This window comes from Loxodonta africana, chromosome 1, assembly GCF_030014295.1.
Source record: "Loxodonta africana isolate mLoxAfr1 chromosome 1, mLoxAfr1.hap2, whole genome shotgun sequence".
NCBI classification, from domain to species: Eukaryota; Metazoa; Chordata; class Mammalia; order Proboscidea; family Elephantidae; genus Loxodonta; species Loxodonta africana.
Genome location: NC_087342.1, coordinates 115,158,974 through 115,183,505, shown reverse-complemented (window position 1 = coordinate 115,183,505; position 24,532 = coordinate 115,158,974). Strand labels below are relative to the sequence as shown.

At 38.0% G+C, this 24,532-nt stretch overlaps 1 protein-coding gene across 1 annotated transcript in view; it reads left to right on the top strand.

The window, feature by feature from the left end:
• PKHD1 (PKHD1 ciliary IPT domain containing fibrocystin/polyductin) overlaps positions 1-24,532 on the top strand; it is a 595,384-nt gene that overhangs the window by 528,574 nt on the left and 42,278 nt on the right. The window contains exon 60 of the mRNA XM_003404439.3: positions 16,505-17,522. Within this exon, the coding sequence (XP_003404487.2) occupies positions 16,505-17,522 (1,018 nt within the window). The remainder of the gene's footprint in view (positions 1-16,504; positions 17,523-24,532) is intronic.

Below are 24,532 nucleotides of genomic sequence, written 5' to 3'. Positions count from 1 at the left end.
AAATTGCCAACCTTTTCGTTAGTAGTCGAGCATTTAACCATTTGTACCACCCAGGGACTCCTTAATAGACTAAAGACCTCCAATTCTAGACTCCAAATTAGCAAGTTTGTGCTGTCATCTATATTGACCCTATTGCGCATAAGAACATCACTCTCAATTTATCTACACATTGCAAATGCACTAGTTTTTTTTTTTTTCTTTTGCACACAGAACACATACCCATTATTTTTGAAGTTTTAAAAAATATTTTTTAGAATCGGCATTCTAAAACTGTAGACTGTTTTACTCCATTATTTCTAATATGGTCAAAACATGTTTTTTAAATATTTCTTTTGAAGATCTAAGTTACTTATTTTGTATATTTAGGAGCACAGCTCTGAGGTTTTGGAGTTTCACTCCTCATACCCTAAGGGTCTATGACAACATATATAATGAGGATAAATTGAACCTTTCTTCACTTTATTTGAACTCTGGCTATTTGTAATTGTTAAATTAGAAATAATGAGGTGTAAATGTGATTTGACAGAAAATAATTGTAAAAGATTTCTTTTCATTTCTTGAAAGTAAGAGAATGATTATATATTTTGTTTTTGTCAAAATCTCCTATATTTGACCATACCATGAATTGTGAAATCTATCACAAAATGGCTAAAATAATTATTGAGGGAAATGGTGATGTTAACCTCAAGGAAAAAAAATCATTAATGTTGATGTATTTCATTCAATTTTAAGGATATAAATTTTTCTCTTTTGTTGAAAAGAAGATGGAAAGATTCTATGTGCCTTTGAGTCAAAACATTTATTTTAAAAATACTGTTTTTTTTTCTTTTCTTCTGATTCATTTTTCTAAATAAAGGATAGGAGTTGAATTTTTTTTTCCCCTTTCTTTTTTTATTCCTAGCAAAGACGACCCCTTTGGCATATTTTCTTTTCAAACGTGAAATGAGGTGGAAAATCCTCATTTCACGACAGGAAGGACAAATATTGACACAAAGTTAATATTTGTCAGAACCCTGGAAGCAACCTTAGTATTCTAACACATACACACACACACACACACACACACACACCCCTTCTCCTCCCCGCTCCCCCATCAGATATACCTAACTTGCTTCCTTTCTTTTGCTTTTTAGGTCTATGGCTTCTAATCCTGGGAAAAGTGGATAGAGCATATTGCATGTGTAGGATGTTTTAGGAAGTTAATGTATACACAAAACATATTCATGTGCACACATGCACATACAGATACAACATGCTTAATCAAATTTCCCCCACGCAGACAGCTCCTGGACTTTATCACTGTTCTTGTCCATCTTGAATGCAATAGCATATGCTAACGCGATACTAACTGGTCACTCAGCATTTATTAAGGCCTGTCCACTCTTGCCTTTTTGAGAGGAATGCCCTGGGGTGACTGGGCGGCTGCCCTGGCAGGCTGTGTCACTTATCTATTCACAGTGATTATGAAAGTCAGCTGTGGCCAGACCTTGCTTTTTTTCCCCTCTTCTCCTGGTCCCTCTTACAAGCACCCCTGCCTGGATTTTCATGAGGAAATAATCAGATTAGGTCTTTCACGGTGAGTTCATATGGAGTTCTCTTTCTCCAGTGTGCTACTAACTGAATAAACGTGTTTAGTGGTAAATTGTAAATGACATTATGATTACCAAAGCCAGCATGGGTTTCATTTAAAAGTGATCAGAATTGCAGACCACAAAAAATGTGACTGGCAGATAAGGCCATTTGGAGAAGTGGGAAAAGGAAAGACAAAAACAAGTGAGAAAGATAATCATTATTCAAAACTAAACCTTCCCCGACTGAGAGAAGCAAGAGAGAAAAAAAATCCAGAGGAAGAAAAGATGGAACACTATTTAGAAGTGAAGCTAGACTCTATCCCATTGGCTGGGGCCGGGAGATTGTACTGTCGGCTGTGTGTATCGCCCTCACTTGAGTAGTTAATATGTGTTTTCTGCCACAGTTAAGAACTATACCTTTTTAGTCTTGGAACCCCCATATGTTGCTTATGTATTCATTATTTTTTGCTTAAACTAAAATTAAAATACTAGAGCTGGCTAAATCTGAACATGAAATAGGAAACTGGACTTCATCTCTTAAATCATTGGTAAATTCTGGAGAAAGAAGAATAAAATTTCTTGTTTATGAAAACCAGGGTTCCAAGGTTTGCTATAAAACTGAATAATTAATTTTACTTATTGATAACCTTTAGGCTATTGCCTTTGTACCTTCACCATACTTTAAATTTGTGGCTATACCTTTACATTCCTGGGATAGTATGATAAAATATTAAAAAGACCAAATGATAATATAAAAAGCAATTGAGATCTCACCAAGTAAGTGATTTGACAATTTGGATTATTAGGTCCATGGATTATTAGGGTACCTCTTTCACAGCATTTATCATTATACCTAAATGCAATCCAAGAATGAAGTTAATCAGTTATGTTTCATTTTACCAAAGGCACAGGGAGAAGTCTGGAAAGAAGATTTCTCTCTTTCTCCTCTTCCTCTTTACTACTACAAAGTAACTATGTGAGTCAAAATTGCTCTGACTCAATTTTTCTATGAACTGGGTACAATTAAACTTGCCATTAGGAAGTTCTAGGTAAAGGATGGAGGCAAGAAGGAGGGGAAGGAGAGAAAGAAGGAGAAAAAGAATGACTAATGGACCACCGACCTCATGGCTCAAAGGCATTTTTGTAGTGAGAACAAGGCTTCCTCTTTACCATTCTAATTCCTATCGCACTGCATCTGGCTTCTAGGAATCACACTCATTAGTCTTTGGGCTTTCTGTCAAATAATTCTATACCTGAAGTTCTCCTAAACAACCTTTATATATTAGCTCAAACAACCATGGGATAACCACCACCCTACCTCCTTAAGACTTGACTAAGCAGTCACCTAAACAGTCACCTAGAACCTGCTATTAACAAAAAAAACTGTGTGAAGTACTTAGGAGCTCTCTGATATGTCCTAATTTCCAAATCACTGCTGAAGACTCTAAAGATGTAGTATGTATGACCTAATATTCCTGTTTGCCTCAGTTTCGACCAGAAGTCCACCACCCACCATCAACTAACTACCTTTAGAATATACATCCCTTCACTGCTTTATTCATGATCTCATCCAGCCCTCTGTCACCTTCCTTCCAAGCTTGTTTGTGGGTATTCTCTGGAGCTCTGAAGCTGAAATCAACAAAGTCTTCTTTATCTTCCTAGAACGTTGTCTTTACCTGTCAGCCTCAATTGGAATCTAACTACCATCTAACGGTGCCATTCCCTGCCAAGTCTCTTTAGTGTCACACACTTTAGACCTTGAGTTTCCTTCATGCTCTCATGCTGGTCCCATGCCATATATATATCATATTCCCCAAGTAAAACCCCCTGCTCCTCTGTAGCTGATACTATCTGGCTCACTACCTGTTCTCCCTACTTGATGTGTCTTATATGTACGTATTAGTTATTGCTCTTCACTCTCTGAAGGCTATAGGAGCTGGCTATCTCTTTTCCCCTTCATCCTAACTCTGCCATGATGCTTATCCAGGTGGATAACTCACCCAAAACCTAGGCCATTCAATTTATCTTCAGATTCTCTCTAGAAGAATATGTGGCAGAGAAAGCCCTCAATAAACACGAGTGGTTTTTGTTATGGATGCTTTTTCTCTGTACTACCTTACCAGTCACTTCCACAGTCATTGGATAAAATTGTTATCACTAACTACAACAATCTTCAACATAATGGACTGAAGCAGCCTACTCTCAGACCATGACTTGGTGTCTTTCCTCAGCTTACTTGTTTAAGAGACCTTTCATTGTATCCTTAAATCCATTGCCATATTCACTTTTTCTGCCTTACGTAATCCCCTCTTCACTTCCCCCCCTTCTGCAGTTCAGATTTACTATGCTTCACTGTAATTAGTTCTTCACAAATATCTTTAATACTTGTGGCCCTCTGCGCCTTCTCCTCAATCATCAGGCAAAAACCCCACCTTAAATGAACCTAGCTCTCCTATATGTCTATGTCATCAAGGCATTTGTTCATTCTCCACAGCATAGACTGATTTATTGTGAAGATAATCATATTTAGGTGTCAGGGTCCTCACTTACATGGGCCCCTTCCAAGGACTCAAAAGGAGTTCTAGCAGTGTTTTCACATGACCCTATGTTTTTGTGAAATTTGGAAAAATAAGATATTTTAGCTACAGTGGTTAAGACATCGCTTTCTTATCACTCTCCATCATAAGTACTGTAGGGCTGTGTGGCAATGGAGTGAACATAAAACATTTTTGGTATCTAGCTAAGAGGCAGTTGAGTTAGACAGATATTTTAGATTTAGAAGGATGTGGTTCTTGTGGTTCACTTTTATGTAAAGTCATTACTAGCCATCTGTGTTGACTCACCCAGTGCAGTGACACAAAGGAGCTGGGCCTTTGGTCACTCTGTGATATACACATGTCCTAACGCACAAGAAGAAGGTGAGAGGTGGAGGAGAATTAAGGTTTGAAATGACAGCTCCAAAAAAATTAGTCTGTGAAAACGTATTTAAATATCACAGCTCGTACATGAGAAGAGCTTGCTAAGAAATTTCCCACATTTGACAACATTCTAAACACTTATACAACATTACCAATAATGAGTTGTGAACCTGCAAAAAACTCTTCTAAACTGCCGGTCATAAAAAACTCATGTCAACCAACCTGGCTAAAGGAACTGAATTATCTTTTTTGTAGAAAACGTTGCAACATCGTTGTTATATGAAGAAGCAATTAAAAAAAAAAAACATGCAACAAAAAATGTAGGAAAAAAGTAATATAGAGGTTTGTTATGTCCTTAAGTAATGACATTTTTTTTCCCATGGATTTTATCATGTTTTTGGTGTGCATGGGGCTTCTTAAATTTGTAATTTGTTGTGATTTTTTTTTCTCACTCTAAATAATATTCATTCTCACTCCTAATTTTGAATTAATTTGTACTTGTTTTCTTAGAATTGTCCTTCCACACTGGGTAAGCACCAAACCCCACAAAGACTGGATCCATTCATTTCCTACAGTGACTGTTTCATACCATTTCCTCAATCCAAAAGCATTCTGCCCAACCTCTCTTCTCTCATCCCAAATCCCAACTCACATCCTTACACTTGATGACCTTGCTTTGCCTTACACCTCCCAGCAGATGGGAATGGCTTTAATCTCCTATGAGGGAGGCTCCATTCACCTACATGACACTCCAGCCGTCCTTCCTGCTCCATGGGAGATAGAGCCTTTCAACCTATCAAAACCCACCTTCTTTAAAAATGCTCTGGACCCTGTACCCCCTTAGTCTCTCAGGGTGCTTACACCTTCAGACATCCACTTCCTTCAACCTCAATCTCTCCCTTTTTATGGGTTCAGTATTATCTGCAGAACTTCAGTTTTTGCCTAAACACAACTGTCCGTCTTTTGTTTCTAGTGCATTCTATGAAGCTCTGAATTATCATGGCTATGAATTTGTTGCTCTTCCCAGTGGTATCTTGAGTGTCAGACTGATTTACTCCAATAAAATTTAAAATAATTTAAATAATTGTTTAAAAGGACCTGCTTTCACTTCAAGCAGAGTGTTTCTTTTGTATGGAATCTTTGTCAAACCATAAAGCCTTCCTGCTAGAAACAGGCCTGCATTATCAGAGATGACTATATCATTGGTGGTGTCATTTAGTTTTAGCTTCCTTTAAAAAGGGAGGATTTTCTATAATTTACTCAACCCCCATTGAGTAAATCTTACCTGTATGTAGCTTTTTCTCCTTTACAAAAAGGTTGGAGCAGCCCCTTCCCAATCATGTCATTCTTGTGCTACTGCCAAAGAAACCTAGACACTGGATTAGAAGAAGCATATATTTCATAACTCTGGGTAGCCTTAAAATATAATCAATATGTTATTTATCACAGAATTTTTTTGCACAGTGTTATTCCTAGGACAGCAAAAAGTATAGAGTATATGATTTTGGAGAAAAGGTGTCATAACTTGTTTTACAGTTTATTGAGAAGATCTGGACCAAAGAAGCAACTTAAATGTTTTTTACACTTGGATCAAAACAGATATGTCCTCTATTTGGTGGTAGTGGTGGGGTGGCTGGGAAGAAAGGCATGATGAGAGTATTTATGATAACCAACATTTCTTAAAATTCTCCTTTTGTAATGAGGAGTTACTAATTATTAGCTGTGTGAAGGTCATAGTGGCAAGTCTCCAATCAAATGTCAGAGAAATCAGAATGCATGTGGTTTCTTCATAATAAGATGTTCATACACAGAGTTCAAAACATAAAATTGGGAGAAATTAGGAATAGAAATGATGCATGTAATTGGCATTGCACTAGTTCCTGTGAAATCAGAAAGGTACCTGGCTAAGTATAAACAAGCAAATAAACACATATTTGAGTACCCGGTTTTTTTATATTTAAACCCTAGTCCCAGCACGGTGCTTAATAATAATAAGGCAACTTTCTTCTTATCATCGAATGGAGGAGTGATGCAGTTAGTAACAAAATCATCTTTCTCTTAGAAAGTAGAGCATACTGAAAGAATCCCAGTAAATACTTATTCCATTCCTTACTTCAGTTTCTAGAGCTTATAATCCAACTCATACACAATTGCAAAGGGTTGTAAAGATTTGATGAGGGCAGTGGTAGAATTCTCTGAAATTCTGCTACATGGGATTCCAAGGTTTGATTCCTGGCCAATATACCTTAAGGGCAGCCAACACCCATATGTCATTGGGGGCTTGTGTGTCGCCGTGATATTGAACAGGTTTCAGCAGAGCTTCTACACTAAGACAGACTAGGAAGAAAGGCTTGGCGATCTACTTCTAAAAAATCAGATAATGGAGACCCTATGGATCACAATGGTCCTATCCCACTGTACATGGGGTCACAGTGAATCGGGGGCTGACTTAACAGCAGCTAACACCAACGGCATAAAGATTTGACAGTGACTTTTCATACTCTATCACCTTTTTCCTGAGCTTATTTATGGACACGTGGCCTGAGTTCCAGACTCGGGAGGGGATACAAACGCTCTACCACGCATTCAGCAGAGATCATGCCTTTCCGGAACTCTCATTTTCAAATCCTCTCTGACATTTTCCCAATTCAAAGCCCTCTCTTCTCCTTTGTTCTATCCTCTCTCTCAAGATCCTACCTCCTGTGTGTCTAGCCTAACACACAGAAGACATACCCTTCTTCATTCATTTCCACTGCTGAACAAGGGCATGGAGAACTTTGACTTCTGAGCACAGAGATGGGTGGGGGGAAAAGCCTTCATGGTGAATTGACTTCTGGTAGGAAGATTAGATGAATGAGTGGGTGGGTGGGTGGGTGGATGAATGGATGGATGGGTGGATGGGTGGATGGGTGGGTGGCGGGGTGGGGGGGTGGGGGGATGCATGCATGCATGCATGGATGCATGGATGCATCCATGCATGCATGCATGCATGGATGCATGGATGCATGCATGGATGCATGGATGCATCCATGCATGCATGCATGCATGGATGCATGCATGCATGCATGCATGCATGGATGCATGGATGCATGGATGCATGGATCCATGGATGGACGGATGGATGGATGGGCGGACGGATGGATAGATGGATGAATAGGTAGGTAGCTAGGTAGGTAGATAGACAGGCCTCTCTATCACTGGATCTCTGTGAAAGCACACCTACTCCTCACTTATCAACTGTCTTATTTGACATTTCACATTTATGACGATAGTAAAAATTCTACTATCTGACTATTTTGCACATTAATGATGTATGTCTGGCAGTAACAAATGCTGAGATACAAGACAAGAGTAACACTGGATGTGATGGTTAAGATTATATGTCACCTTGACTAGGCCACGATTCTCAGTGGTTTGGGAGTTATGTAATGATGTAATTTGGAAGTTATGTAATGATGTGGTCATCCTCCATCTCTGCGTAACTCCAGTTTTTGCATAATGACCTAGTCTTTGGAACCTAACTATGCCTATAAGTGAGGAGTGGGTATATGCATTCCACTAGTACAGCTACTGTACTTTATTACTCCAAATGAGTGTCTTGAAGACTGTATGTCATTACTACAAAAGAATACTTGAGCCACATTTTAAATGGTCCTTTTTGTTATTTTTGCTTTAGAAGGCTTATGTCATCAGGAAAGAGGAAAAAACTCATGCCTACATGCATGTTTATTTAATGAATGAATAAGTCAAGAAAAAAATGCTTAGCACATTAGAATCTTCTGTGAATGAATCAGTTATGTGATTCAAGAACAGGAGAAAATTTGTATAAAAATTATCAGTCATAATTGCCATCTTATGGTCTCATGTGTAATAGTTGGATTTCCTACAGTATTGATCTATCATATATTAGCATCAATTCAGGAGTGATATTCACAATGAAGTTTTATAATATACTTGATTATAATTGTTGTGATGAATTGGCTTAAAATGTACTTAAGCTATAGAATAATAATCTTTATAACTCAACACTTGGTAAGAATAGATAAAAGTGATTTGAAGATTCAGAGTTTTATTTTTGAAAAGAACCTTATGTATCAATCGACTAATACGTATTAGTTATTGTGTTTGAGATGGTGTGTTGAGCTCATTGGTAATTTAATTATGAGATATAGGTCTTGGCCTTAAGAAATAATCTCTTAATCACACTGATTTCTAGTAAGGTTATATGATTTATCATAGTGCATACAGTTAGTAACAGAACATGATTTAGAATCATATCAAGTAGGATAATCTTTTTATTTGGGGGTAGGTCCAAGAATTTAGCAATATGTGGAAGTCAAGAGGTTAAGCTCTGCACTGCTAACCAAAAGGTTGGCTGTTTGAACTCACCAGCTTCCCCATGGGAGAAAGATGTGGCAATCTGCTTCTGTAAAGATTACAGACTTGGAAACCCTATGGGGCAATTCTACTCTGTTCTGTAGGGTTGCTATGAGTTGCAGTCAACTCCACGGCAATGGGTTTGGTTTGTTTTTTTTATAGAAGTCAAATTAAAAGACATTACATCATTACATCTCCCAGGAGAGAAACAGGAAGAATAAAACCAGAAATCTATAAAACTGGATGGAATGTGAATAATGTCTCTAAATTAATCAATGGCATCAACATGGCTGAAGGGGGCAATTAGTATTAAAAAAAGGAGAGTAGGCTGTAGAGTTTAGAAAAGGAAAATCAACAAGATTCAAGGATTGTCTATGAGGGAAGGCCACCTAACTATATCATTTAGAAAAGGTATAACTGTAGTAGGCATTGGTGCATAAGGGTTTCAAAGCAATTTCCATGGTCATTAAGATCATGCAATTAATTCCTTTCTTCCTGGTTTGGTGCTTTTGAAGATAATTCTTTTAATTAATTAATTAATTTTCATTGTGCTTTAGATGAAGGTTTACAGAGCAAATTAGTTTCTCATTAAACAATACACATATTGTTTTGTGACATCTTTTGCCAGCCCCACGACAAGTAAACACTCTCCCCTTCTCGACCTTGGGTTCCCCATTACCAGCTTTCCTCTCCTCTCTTGCCTTCTAGTCTTTGCCTCTAGGCTGGTATGCCCATTTAGTCTCCTTTTGTTTGACGGACCTGTTTAATCATTGGCTGAAGGCTGAACCTCAGGAGTGACTTCAGTACTGAATTAAAAGGGTGTCTGGGGGCCATACTCTTGGGGTTTCTCCAGACTTTGTCAGGCCAGTAAGTCTGAGCTCTTTTTTGTTGTTGTGAGTTAGACTTTTTTTCCACATTTTTCTCTAGATTTGTCTGGGACCCTGTATTGTGATCTCTGTCAGGGCAGTCTGTGGTGATAGCTGGGCACCATCTAGTTATGCTGGACTCAGACTGGTGAAGGCTGTGGTACTTGTGGTCTGTTAGTCTTTTGAACCATTGTTTTCCTTGTGTCTTTAGTTTTCCTCATTCTTCCTTGCTCCAGACAGGGTGAGACCAGTGGAGTATCTTAGATGGCTGTTCTCAAGCTTTTAAGACCTCAGACGCTACTCACCAAAGTAGAGTATAAAACATTTTCTTTATAAACTGTTATGCCAATTGAGCTAGATGTTCCCTGAGACCATGGTCCCCATAGCCCTCAGCCCAGTAATTCAGTCCCTCAGGGCGTTTGGATGTGTCTATGGAACTTCCATGGCCTTGCCTTGGAGAAGTTGTCCTGGCTTCCCCAGTAGTGTGTACTGTCTTACCCTTTACCAGTTATCTATTGTCTATTTAGTGTTTTTTCCTCCCCCCAATCCCCTCCCTCATAACCATCAAAGATGGTTTCTTTTTCCATGTAAACCTTTTCATGAATTGTTATAATAGTGACCTCATACAATATTTGTCCTTTTGTGATTGGCTTATTTCACTCAGCATAATGCCCTCCAGATTCATCCATGTTGTAAGATATTTCACATATTCATCATTGTTCTTTATCGTTGCATAGTATTCCGTTGTGTATATGTTCCATAGTTTGTTTATCCATTCATCTGTTTATGGGCACTTAGGTTGTTTCCATTTTTTGCTATTGTGAGTAAATGCTGCAATGAACATGAGTGTGCATATGTCTATTCATGTGATGGCTCTTATTTCTCTAGTATATATTTCTAGGAGTAGGATAGCTGGATCATATGGCACTTCTATTTCTAGCTTTTTTGTGGAAGCACCGTATCATTTTCCAAAAAGGTTGTACCATTTTGCATTCATACCAGGCTTTGCATACAAGCATCAATCTCCCTGCAGCCTCCCCAACATTTGTTATTTTCTATTTTTTGATTCGTGCTAGTAATGTCAGGGTGAGATGGTATCTCTGTGTGGTTTTGATTTGAACTTTCTAATGGCTCATGCAGAAATTCAACCCAGAGTCAGAAGAGGACATGGAGCCAAGGATATCACTGTTGATATCAGATGGATCCTGTCCGGAAGCAGAGAATGCCAGAAAGATGTTTACCTGTGTTTTATTGACTATGCAAAGACATGTGACTGTGTGGGTCATAACAAATTATGGATAACACTGCGAAGAGTGGGAATTCCCGAACACTTAATTGTGCTCACGGGGAACCTATACATGGATCAAGAGGTAGTCCTTTGAACAGAACAAGGGGGTGTTGTGTGGTTTAAAGTCAGGAAAGGTTTGTGTCAGGTTTGTATTCTTTCACCATTCTTATTCAATCTTTTTGCTGAGCAAATAATTGGAGAAGCTGTACTGTATGAAGAACAGGGCATCAGGATTGGAGGAAGACTCATTAACAGCCTGTGTTATGCAGATGAAACAACGTTGTTTGCTGAAAGTGAAGAGGACTTGAAGCATTTACTAATGATCAAAGACCACAGCCTTCAGTATAGATTACACCTCCACATAAAGAAAACAAAAATTGTCACAACTGAACTAATAAACAGCGTCATGATAAACAAAGAGAAGATTGAAGTTGTCAAGGATTTTATTTTACTTGGATATACGACCAATGCCCCTGAAAACAGCAGTCAAGAAATCAAAAGCTGCATTGCATTGGGCAATTCTGCTGCAAAAACCTCTTTAAAGTGTTAAAAAGCAAAGATGTCACCTTGAAGACTAACTAAGGTGCACCTGACCCAAGCCATGGTATTTTCAATTGCCTCATGTGTATTCGAAAACTAGAAGATGAATAAGGAAGACTGAAGAAGAATTGACACCTTTGAATTGTGATGTTGGTGAAAAATATTGAAAATACCATGGACTGCTAAAAGAAGGAACAGATGCATCTGTAAGAAGTAGAACCAGAATTCTCCTTAGAAGTAAGGATGGTAAGATTATGCCTCACATACTTTGGACATGTTATTAGGAGGGACCACTCACTGGAGAAGGACATCATGGTTGGTAAAGTAGTGGGTCAGTGAAAAAGAGGAAACCCCTCAATGAGATGGATTGACACAGTGACTGCAACAATGGGCTCAAGCATAACAACGATTGTGAGGATGGCACAGGACTAGGCAGTGTTTTGTTCTGTTGTACATGGGGTTGCTATGAGTCGGAACCCACTCAACCGCACCTAAGAACAACGACAGTGGCTAGTGATCTCCAGCATTTCTTCATACGCCTGTTAGCTGCCTGAATGTCTTCTTTGGTGAAGTGTCTATTCATATTCTTCATCCATTTTTTAATTGGACTGTTTGTCTTTTTGTTGTAGAAGTGTTGGATTTTCCTGTAGATTTTAGAGATTAAACCTTTGTCAGATTTGTCATAGCCAATTTTTTTTCCCCAGTCTGTAGGTTCTATTTTTACTCTTTTGATGAAGTCTTTTGATGATCATAACTGTTAATTTTTAGAAGATCCTGGTTATCTAGCTTATCTCATGGCATTTGTGTATTGTTAATTATGGTTTATATCTTGTTACTACCCTGTGTGTCCTCACTTATAGACATGCTTAGGTTCCAAAGACTAGGTCATTTTGCAAAAATAGGTGTAATGCAAAAATGGAGGATGACTACATCATTACATAAGTTCAGGATTACATCATTACATAACTGCCAAACCACTGAGAATCATGGTCTAGCCAAGTTGACATATAATCTTAACCATCGCGTCTAGTGTTCCTTTCGCCTTGCACCTCAGTGTTTGTTACTGCCAGATGTACATCAGTAATGTGCAAAATAGTCAGATAGTAGATTTTTGCCTATTGTCATATGTGTGAAATGTCAGATAAGATCGTTGATAAGTGATGGGTAGGTCTTTGTTGAAGATCAGGTGACCATAGGTAGGTTGATTTACATCTGTGTTCTCCATTCTGCTCCATTGGTCAATGTGTCTGCTGTTGAGCCAGTACCAGGCTGTTTTGACTACCATAGCTGTATAGTAGGCTCTGAGGTCAGGTATTTGAGTCCTCCCACTTTCTTCTTCTTCAGTAGGGCTTTAGTTATCTTTTCTTTATTCAGACGTATAGGTTCATATAAATCCCCTTCTTTCATGCCATAGTTGTAATACACATTACTCCATGAAACAGTTAAAAATTGTTGCTTTTAAAAGTCCTACACATTTTAAAGAAGTTAAGAAGAAAATAGAAGTAAATCGTATTTACTCAAATATTTACTGTTTCCTGTGATCTTTATTCCTTCCTGAAGATCTGTGTTTCTATTTGGCATCATTAACCATCTTGGAGAATTTTATTTGCATTTCTTTTAGTGCATGCCTGCTGAAGAAAATAAAAATATAATTGGAGTCCAGTCCAGGTCTGAAGGAATTCACTACTTTATAGGGCAAATACCTATACTAAAAAAATAGCTATAATTCAGGTAATGATACATCTCAGTATGCCCAAGAAGCTCCGGGTGTAGGTCTCTTGCCCTTGCATAATTATTAATAGCACTCCTTTTATTCTTAAATTTCCAGTTTTTGATGATAAATAGTGTGATCCCCATTTCATTAATAAAAGATAGAAAACAAGAAATGCCACCAGAGTGATGTGCTATAGGAAAGATTAATCCCATAATTGTAGGGTTGGGGAGGGGATGGCACTTGTGCTGCCATGGTAGAATGTAGAATATAGATTGTAGAATGTGGAATTACATAGTTGGTGCAAAGAATATTATAAGCCAAGTCATGATAAGAAAAGCATTGCTCGTGTAGTGAACAGAAACTAGCCTAGTTGGCTTGAAACTTAGGGTTTCTATGCAGAGTGGAAGGAAATTAGCTTGGATAGATGCGTTGAGCCCAGATAATGGAGTAAGGGGTAGAACTCCTGGAGTGATAAAGAAATTTAGAATGTCTACTGCAAAGCAATGGAGAGCCATTGGATATTTTAAGAAGAATGGTATGATTAAGTGAGTATTATAAAAAGCTGGATACTCATATTTCAAAATTCTTTTAAGTTTAAGAACATCAATATCTCTTTCTGTATTTTTTTTGCATACCTGTATGTATTAATGAATCTAAGATACTCTTATATTGAGGAATGTCGTACAGAAACAAACGAAAGCAAGTTTGATTATATTTTGTTATTTTGTTGTGTTGTTGATGATGATGAGGATGATTATGGTGATGCAAAAAGAAAACATGTGCCCTACCAATGAAGTAACATTTTGGTAATTAAATTCATTGATACAATGGACAGCTTTGACATATATGTCTAATTATATCATTTGGAAGGAAGGATATAAGAGAACGTTAGATCATGCACCAATGTAATATTTTCTATGTCAACAGTAATTCAATTTTCTTGTTCTGAGCCTTAGGCTATTTTGATGAACTTGCACTAAGGCAAATTCAAAATATTTAGAAAACAATACAGAAAAATGCTATCAATACAAATTTTAAATCAAAGACACTGTGCTTGTTGGAGGATAAAATATTTCTGTGAATTCAGAGTAAGAAACTCTAGATTCATAGAAAGGAGGATTAGAAATAGGTAGGATTAATGGGTCAAGGGATAATGCTTTCTTTTTTTTTTTTTAATTTTTATTGTGGAAGTTTACAAATCAAGTCAGTCTCTCACACAAAAACTTACATGCACCATGCTACATTCTCCCAATTGCTCTCCCCCTAATGAGACAGCCCACTCCCTCCCTCCACTCTCTCTTTTTGTGTCCATTTCACCAGCTTTTAACCCCCTCTACCCTCTCCTTTTTACCCTCTCATGTCTTCTCCAGGCAGGAGATGCCAACATAGTCTCAAGTGTCCACCTGATCCAAGAAGCTCACTCCTCACCAGCATCCCTCTCATCCCATTGTCCACTCCAAGCCCTGTCTGAAGAGTTGGGTTTGGGAATGGTTCCTATCCTGGGGGCCATGACCACCGGTGTCCTTCTAGCCTCAGTCAGACCATTAAGTCTGGCCTTTTTATGAGAATTTGAGGTCTGCATCCCACTGCTCTCCTGCTCCCTCAGGGATTCTCTGTTGTGTACTCTGTCAGGGCAGTCATCGATTGTAGCTGGGCAGCCTCTAGTTCTTCTGGTCTCAGGATGATGTAGTCTCTGGTTTATGTGGCCCTTTCTGTCTCTTGGCCTCATAATTACCTTGTGTCCTTGGTATTCTTCATTTTCCTTTGGTCCAGGCGGGTTGAGACCAATTGATGCATCTTAGATGGCCACTTGCTAGTGTTTAAGACCCCAAATGCCACTCTCCAAAGTGGGATGCACAATGTTTTCTTAATAGATTTTATTATGCCAATTGACTTAGATGTCCCCTGAAACCATGGTCCCCAAACCCCCTCCCCTGCTATGCTGGCCTTTGAAGCATTCAGTTTATTCAGGAAACTTCTTTGCTTTTGGTTTAGTCCAGTTACGCTGACCTCTCCTGTATTGTGTGTTGTCTTTCCCACCACCTGAAGTACTTCTTATCTACCATCTAATTTGAATACCCCTCTCCCGCCCTCCCTTCCTCCCCTCTTCGTAACCATCAAAGAATATTTTCTTCTCTGTTTAAACTATTTCTTGAGTTCTTATAATAGTGGTCTTATACAATATTTGTCCTTTTGGATAATGCTTTCTTTACATGTGTGTTTTGTGCCCCAACCATTCTCAACTTGGTCTCTACTTAATGTCTACAACTCCCAAAGTCACTTTCTTCTTTTTCTCTTCTTGCATTTATTTACTCTTCACATATAGGGAAAAAAGAGAAAGTGAGAATTATGTGGTCTGACATTCCAAATCCTTTACAATCTGGTCAAGCACACACTTCTTCAGTTTTAATATACCTCCATAAATTCTCTGGTCCAGCCCATCAATTTACCTTTCTTCCCAGTGACTCAAATCTTATAACATCCTTTTTCCCTACTTTTCTTTCATTATGGATCCCTTAATGATTATTTCTTTTTCTTAATTCTTGTACTTCTTCAGCTGTTTTTACACTTAGCTATTACACTTTTTTTTTTTAACACAAATAACCCATGCCTTCTGTGTTTGTTTGCAACCCACCCCTTCTTCCCACGAGTTATTTTCATAAGCATGCTATGCTAATTTTTACAGCAGCACATAGAAGAAGATTCACATGGCGGCCCTCATGCGGATGCCTCAGAGCAGGGGGGAGGGTGCAGTTGGCAAGCAAACACAGAAGACACGTGCTATTTGGGTAAACACATGGACTATACATTATTAAAATGACATACATTATGTAACATATACATTCAAAATATATTAAATGGCTATAAAGGTCAGCTATTCTAACCTACCAGCTGCTCCTTAGGAAAAAAGATGTGGCAATCTGCCTTTAAAGATTACAGCCTTGAAAGCCCTTATGGGGAAGTTTTACTCTGTCCTATGGGGTCACTGTGAGTTGAAATCAACTAAAGGGCAACCGTTTATGTCTTTTTATATGTATAACCCTAGACTTTAGGAACTTTAAGCACAGGGATTATGCCCTAGACTTCTTTGTATTTCCAGTATCTAACATTATATAGATGTTCAAACATGTTTTATTAGGTTATAGATGATACTGAGAATGATGGACTACAAATCATCTTTGGAAAATTGTGGCTAATATGTCAATTGATTATTTTTCTTCATTTTATAGGTACATTTAGGGAAGAACAGAAATGCACGTACCAACCACTGATGCAAGGCTACATCTGTAAACAGACTGACCAAGTGGTCCTAATTCTTGACAATGCTGATGCCGGTTGGGTGATCGGGAAGTTATATCCAGTTGTATCTGTGACTGGTGGTTTTGTGGATACCTTTAGTAGTGTGAATGCCCACACTGTCTGCTCTACATCAGGGTCCGTGTCTACTTTCTATTCCATTTTACCCACCAGGCAAATCACCAAGATCTGCTTTGTGGATGAGACTCCTCAAGTTTTGCGTTTTTTTCTTTTGGGGAATGAAAGCACCTCCAAGTTTCTCTTGGCTGTATTCTACCATGAACTCCAGAGACCCCATGTTTTCATAAGGGAACGTTTCATTCCACCTACTCTGGTTCATTCAGCTTCTTCACTGCTGGATGAGTCTGTTGGTGCTAACCACTTCAGCATCATGGATAACCTCTTGTATGTTGTCCTACAAGGAAAGGAACCTATTGAAATACGCTCAGGTGTTTCCATTCATTTGGCTTTCACCGTGATGTTTTCAGTCGTGGAAAAAGAATGGGAAACAGTGATCCTTCAAAGACTAACTGACTTCTTACAGATTGGCCAAGACCAAATTAGAATTATTCATGAGATGCCTGGCAATGAAGAGACCATAAGGGCCATTGCTGATAGTAGGGCAAAAAGAATACGCAATTGCCCAACTGTCACTTGTGCCAGTCATTATAGAAGAGTTAGTCAACGTAGACCTCTCATGATACAGACGAGCTCATATAGAGTCGAACCAACAACCACTGTGGAGACTATCTCAAAAGTGATAGTCATTGAAATTGGCGATTTGCCAATAGTAAGGAACACTGGGCTGACTCCATCCCTATCAAGTAACAAATTACAGAATTTGGTTCACCAGCTTATTACTGCTCAACAGACTGGAGTGCTAGAAAGTGTCCTGAATGTGACTATTGGGACCTTAATGGTGACTCAGTCGAAGGGAGTCATTGGCTATGGGTAAGTACTAATTATAACAACTCCTAAATGAGGGCAGATTTCTTGGGCCCATATTGAATGTCAGTCTTCTTGCACTGAATCATATAACCAGTTTACTTCTTAAGAATAAAAAATTAAATAGTCATACAGATTTAAATTCTCAATTTTAACATTCTTGATCAAATCCACATTCTTCATGATTATTCTATTTCCCAGGGTATTGGAGAGGTTATAGTTCAGTACCTTCAAGTAAAAATTATGTAGAAAGAGATCTTTCTAAAGTAATTTGTTTTCAGTTCATTTGTGCAATGAATTTAAACAGTAGGCTAGGTTCTGCGGTTGCAAAGGTAAAACAGATATGATCTTCATTCTGTGGGACAAAAGCACCATTTATCAGAATACCATAAAGCTATGAGCTAAAACCTGAACACTGAGAGTAATGGAAAAAATTCTGTCTGTAAGGATTGGGGAAATGAAACCAAACCAAACTCATTGCTGTTGAGTCGATTCTGACTTATAGTGACCCTATAGGACAAAGTAGAACTGCCCCATAGAGTTTCCAAGGAGCACCTGGTGGATTCGAACGGCTGACCTTTGGTTAGCAGCCATAGCACGTAACCACTATGCTACCAGGGTTTCCTGGGATTGGGGAAGGACCTTTAATTTATGCAAATTTAGGAGAGATGACCAGAAATTTGCTAGGCTAAAGCAGTGACCATGATAAGCTATTATTTAAGATAGGATTACAATACCTCCAAAAGGATAGCTTTGTCAAATTGTGTAAGGCAGGAGCATCATTGCTGCCAAATATGTTTATGGCACAGACCTGTACAGTGCCTATAATGTGCTTTGTGTTACATTATGCTAACTCTCTGAAAGCTCATATTTTGAAGTCCTCCACCAGATTTGTATTCAATACACATTTCAGAAGTAAATTTACCTGAGTGTTCCCAGTGCTTAAGAAACAAAGAAGTGCATGAAGTATATAATAAGGGAATGGCAAGTATAAATTACTCTCACTCTCATAGACTGAGTTAGCCAAGGAATGAATTGGCCAGCCTAAGTTCATCTAAGACATCAATTACAGTGTCAAAACAGTTAAAGTCATGAGCTCCAATTTGTAGCAAATGCAAAGGAAGAAAAAAAAGGTACTCAAATTTGAGAGACAATATGAACAGGTCATAATGCTTCAGAAACAAATATAAAACTAATCATCTCACAAATGCATGCTGTTTTGTTATAAAGGACTTTGGAGGGGTAAACACGGATATTTCATATAAATTTATCAACACCACTAGAAAAATAAGTGTAAACATATGCACATTTTGAGTTGATATTGGATCCCTGAAACAGGTAAAATTGTTTAGATTCTGGGATATTTTACAGAAAGAATTTTTAGAATGTGCATATTCTTTTAAGGTAATTATGCTATTATTTCTTTCTCATCTTGTGGTGGTGCTAATACTTGTAAGTGATTAATTTTTGATTGATTGTAATTACTTTTATACAGCCAACTCCAATGGACATGAACTTCAGTATAGCTGAAGTAAAAAAAACAAAAACAAAAACAAATGAGAGATGCCTTCACACTTTGAGTATATTCAATTCATTGATCGCCTTCTTATACACAGAGCAATTTACCTGCATGAAATTTTAGATAGTGTTTTTACATAATATTTTCCCTATCAAAAAAAATTTTTTTTTTTTTTATACAATGGAGATAGTTGTCCTCTTCCCTGTCATACTTTAATATTTAGCGAACATGTTAAAAAAAAGAAACTCAGGCAATTTTTCCCCCCTGGATTCTGGTAGATTTGAAGGCCCTTAAGAATTGCTTAAAGTAAAAATTACTTATAGTTGCATGCTTTCTCATAATCTATTAAAACTTGTATTTTTTTTTTTTTTTGCCAACCATCAAAACTTTACTGTCTTACCTATGATATTTCTGTATTACATATGAGAATCAGGAATCTGACAAAACTGATGCTAATACATCTTAGTTTACATTTAGTTTTTCTCTTTCATTAGCCCAGGTGTATTTATATCCCACTGAGTTTGTGTAAGTATATTATGAGTATAGGCAACTAGAGAGAGAAAGGATCAGTCTGTTGCTAAATTTTATTTAGATTTTGTGGTATGGAGTTTTTCAAAGAGGTAACCATTCCAAACTTACTGATTTTTACATCGTATATTCACAAAAATTCAGTCTTTAACTGGGAGAAAGAAACATCAAAGAGTAGAATCAAGAGAGGTATGGCAGATGAAAATCAGCAAGGAGAATGGAATGGCCACTTTTAGGCACATGCATATGGTATAACTTTTTGTCTTGAGGAAGTGAGACAGTTCAGGAAAAAGATCACCTTTCTTTAGATTCCATAGCCATTATTCTTTCACTTTTGACTCAGACATTTCTGATTTATTAAGAGCTTCCTAATGTTAATGGGGGAGGAACAATTCAGAAAAGGAGAGTGAGAACAACTGTACAACTTAAAGAATGTAATCAATGTCACTGAATTATACATGTAGAAATTGTTTAATTGGTATATGTTCTGCTGTGTATGTTCTTAACAACAAGAAAAAATAGATTATTAAAAAAATTAAAGAAGAACCTACCTAGCATGTGTATTACAGCACAGATTTCCTATTAGGATATATTATACCCTCCCCTTCCTCCAGCCTCTCTCTGCTTTTCTGGTGTTTTAAAAGAGATTTTCTAGACATGAGGAAAAAATCAAATTTTATGAAGATAAGGAAAAGTTGCTTCTTAAGTATATCTGAATAAATCTCTACAGGATGAGAAACACTGTGCTCTATGGAATTGAATAAGAATCAGCATGGTTTCTCGTGGTCCTAAGAGTTACACCATACGGCAAACAATCTGAAACCCTGAGCAGACCCCGAGGCCAGCCCTGTTTCTTTCAACTTTGGTCACTGTCCCAAAGTTGAACTCACTGGAGAACCATTGACAAGCTAATGCATGACTTCAAGGCGGCAGAAAAGAGCTCAGGGACACAGCTCTTTCAGTGAAGAGCACCAAGAATGTCATCTGGAGTTCACTCTTATTAATTTAATGGGGTTGTATACATTTTAACAAGCTGAGGTTGTATGACACTTATTTTTCAAGGTGAGTTCTACCTACTTTCAGGAAGCTTCCTACATCTGCTTTGTGGGGAGAAATGGAGTTGTCATCTACTTTTTAAGTAAACAGTGAGAATTGAAAGCCAGAGAAACCCAGTTAAATGCTACCATTTTTCCTTAAATCTGTGTAACCTAGTCTGCCTTATTCTCTGACTTGGTCTTTATTTTATTTTCCTATTTGTTCTTCTAGTCCTAATTTTTATTCTTTACATTTAATTGATATTTAAGGTTTTACAAAAACTTTTTGTGGAGGAAGGAGAATTCTTAATTATGCATGAGGTTTTATATATATATATAATTTCATTTAATCTTTAAACAGTCCTATGAGGGAACAACTATTAATGCTTGACAAATGAGGAATCAATTTCAGGGAAGTTGAGGAACTTGTCTAAATCAGACAGCTAATAACTACAAAACCTGGGTTAGGATTAGACCAATCCGACCCACAGAATTAAGACTTTCTATGAATCTGCAAAACATCTCACAATATGGATGAATCTGAAGGACATTATGTTGAGTGACATAAGTTGATCACAAAAGGACAAATACTGTATGAAACCACTATTACAAAAACACTTGAAAATGTTTTCACACAAAAAGAAACAATCTTTGATGATTACTAGGGTGGGGAGGGAAATCACTGACTAGACAGTAGGTAAGTGGTAACTTTGGTGAAGGGTAAGACAGTACACAATACTGGGGTAGTCAGCACAACTTGACCAGGGCAAAGTCATAGAAGCTTCACAGACAAACCCAAATGCCCTAAGAAACCTAGATACTGGGCTAGGGACCATGGTCTTGGGGAATAACTAGCTCAGTTGGCATAACATAGTCTGTGAAGAAATTGTTCTATATCTGATTGTGGTGAGTAGTGTCTGGGGTCTTAAAAGCCTGTGAGCAGCCATCTTAGATACATCTACTAATCCCATCCCGGCTAGAAGAAAGGAGAATAAAGAAGACCAAAGACATAAGGGAAAGATTAGTCCAGAGGACTAATGGACCACAGCTACCATAACCTCCACCAGACTGAGCCCAGAATGACTAGATGATGCCCCGTTATCACCACCGACTGCTCTGGGAGGGATCAAAATAGAGGGTCCCAGATAGAGCGGGAGAAAAATATAGAACAAAACTCAAATTCACAGACACACACACAAAAGACCAGGCTTGCTGTGACAGAGACTGGAGAAACCCCGAGAGTATGGCCCCTGGATAGCCTTTAACTCAGAACTGAAGTGACTCCTGAAGTTCACCCTTCAGCCAAAGATTAGACAGGTCTATAGGGGCCAACAATAACACATGTGAGGAATGTGATTCATAGCTCAGTTCATGCTTAGGAGACTAATGGGCACACCAGCCCAAAAGCAAAGATCAGAAAGCAGGAAGGGACAAGAAAACTGGTCAAATGGAAACAGGGAACCCGGGGCAGAGAAGGGGAGAGTGTTGATATATCCCAGGTTTGGCAACCAATGTCACAAAACAATTTGTGTATTAACTGTTTAATGAGAAACTAATCTGCTCTGTAAAAGTTCACCTAAAGGACAGTTTAAAAAAATTAAGACTTTCTTTTTGTCAGAGTTGTTAAATTATTTATTTATTTATCAAATTGTTACATGCCAGTAATTAAAAATCAGATCATAATAAAGGATTAGAATTACAGCCCTCTCCCCTGCCATCCCTCTCTGCTCCCTCTCCATCTCTCCAGAGGCAACTACGTTTAGCTATATTTTTCTAGTGTTTAACTATATATTGTGAAAGAATGTACTTATATAGGTTTGTTTAATCAACATTATATATATTGTCTTTTTGTAACAGATAAGATATGGCTTTATTATGTTGATCTATTCCCACTCTCTCTTCCTTCCCCTATTCTCTTAAAATAGGAAGTAACCATTTTCTGTCTTTTCACCTGTGAGCCTCATCCCCACCCTCTTTGATACCTGATGCCCCAAAGTCCCAGACCTTGCTAGTTCTGTAGGTTGTTTGGCACCTCCTGGTCTTTATCCTCCTCTAGAGACACATGGGTTATGATTCTTATGCTTGGCTAAGTCAGTTGCAGGAACCTCTGTTTTTCATCTTCCAAAACTTTGTTGACCTCTATTGTCAGTTGTCTCCTCACTTGTCTTCTTTATCCTTCTGGATTTGCATCAATTTTATGCATTTTTACTCTTTTGAGTCATTTCAGTGGAGTTTGTAGAGGGAGCAAAGATAAACGCATATTTTCAATCTGCATTTTTTAACTGGAGGTCCTTCACTGGGGTTTTATTTGTACACATTGTCTTTTATCTGCAATTCTGGTAGGATGTATTTTATAGTTCTTCCTTTTTTCAGTAGAAACTTGATTTTTGCTCTCTTTAGTTACCTATCCTCTTTTCTCTCCTCACTCCCTCTCTCCTGCCTCATTCATCCCTATACTAGGAAAAAAAAAAAAAAACTCTAATAATATTCTTTCTTGCACAATAGAGTTAGAGATAAATGTGCATCTCTTATGGAGATTTAGCTTTTGAAATGTTAATGCTATCTGTGGTTGGCAGAATTCCTTAAAAGGCCTCCCAAAGATGTACTGCCTTAATCCCTGAAACCTTCATCATCCCAGTGATTTTGTTATGATATATGGCACCATTAGTTTTAAGAGAGGAAGAATATTCTGGATTATTTAGACCCAGTATAATCACATGAGCCCTTAAAAGAGGGGAGTTTTCTTCTGCTATGGCAAAAGAGGAAGTCAGAGAAATTCTAAGTTTGAGAAAGACTCAGTGTGCTATTGTTGCTTTGAGAATGGAAGGAGCTACATGAAAAGGAAAGTGAGTGGACTGGAAGAGTAGAGCTGACAGCATGAAAACATAGACCTCATTTCTACAACTGCGGGGATATGAATTCTTTTTTTTTTTTTTTTAACTTTTTATTGTGCATTAGGTGAACATTTACAGAGTAAATTCATTTCCCATTCAATAGTTCATACCTAAAGTGTTCCATAACATTGGTTTCATTCCCCACAATGTATCAGCGCTCTCTCCATTTCCATCCTAGGTTCCCCATTTCCTTTCATCCTGATTTTCTGTTCCTTCTCGCCTTCTCATCTTTGCTTTTGGGCAAATGTTGACCTTTTAATCTCATGTAATTGATTGTTTTAAGAAGCATTTTGTTTATTTTATGGGCCTGTCTATGGTTTGGCTGAAAGGTAGTCTCCAGGAATGGCTTCAGTTCCACTTGAGATGGGTATCTCAGGGCCATAGTTTTGGGAGTTCTTCTAATCTCTGTCAGAAGAGTAAATCTGGTCTTTTTTGTGAATTTGATTTTTTATTTTACAACTTTTCTCTCACTTTCTCCAGGACCCTGTGTTGTGATCCCAGTCAGAGCAATAGTTGTAGCTGGGCACCATTTAGTTCTTCTGGTCTTGGGGTTGTGTAGGCTGTGGTTAATATGGTCCATTAGTCCTTTGAACTGATTGTTCCCTTTAACCTTTGGCTTTCTTCACTCTCCATTGCTCCAGACAATATGAGACCAATAGACATACCTTAGATAGCCTCCTGCAAGCTTTTAAGACCCCAGACACTAATCACCAAAGTGGGATGCGGAAATTTGTCTTTATGAACTATGTTGTGCCAATTGACATAGATGTCCCCTGAGTCTATGGTCCTTTGCCTCGAGCCTTGGAACTACAAGGATATGAATTCCTCCAACCACCTAAGTTTGGAAGTGGATTCTTCCTGAGAGCCTCCAGATGAGTAGTGAACTCAGCCCAGCCTGTCAAGACTCCTGACCTATGGAAAACTGGAAATGAGTGTGTGCTATTTTAAACCACTAAGTTTGTGGTAATTTGTTATGCAGTAAGAGAAAACTATGCAGTATTTCACATAAAGCCCTTTGTTTATGACATTGCCATGGACCTG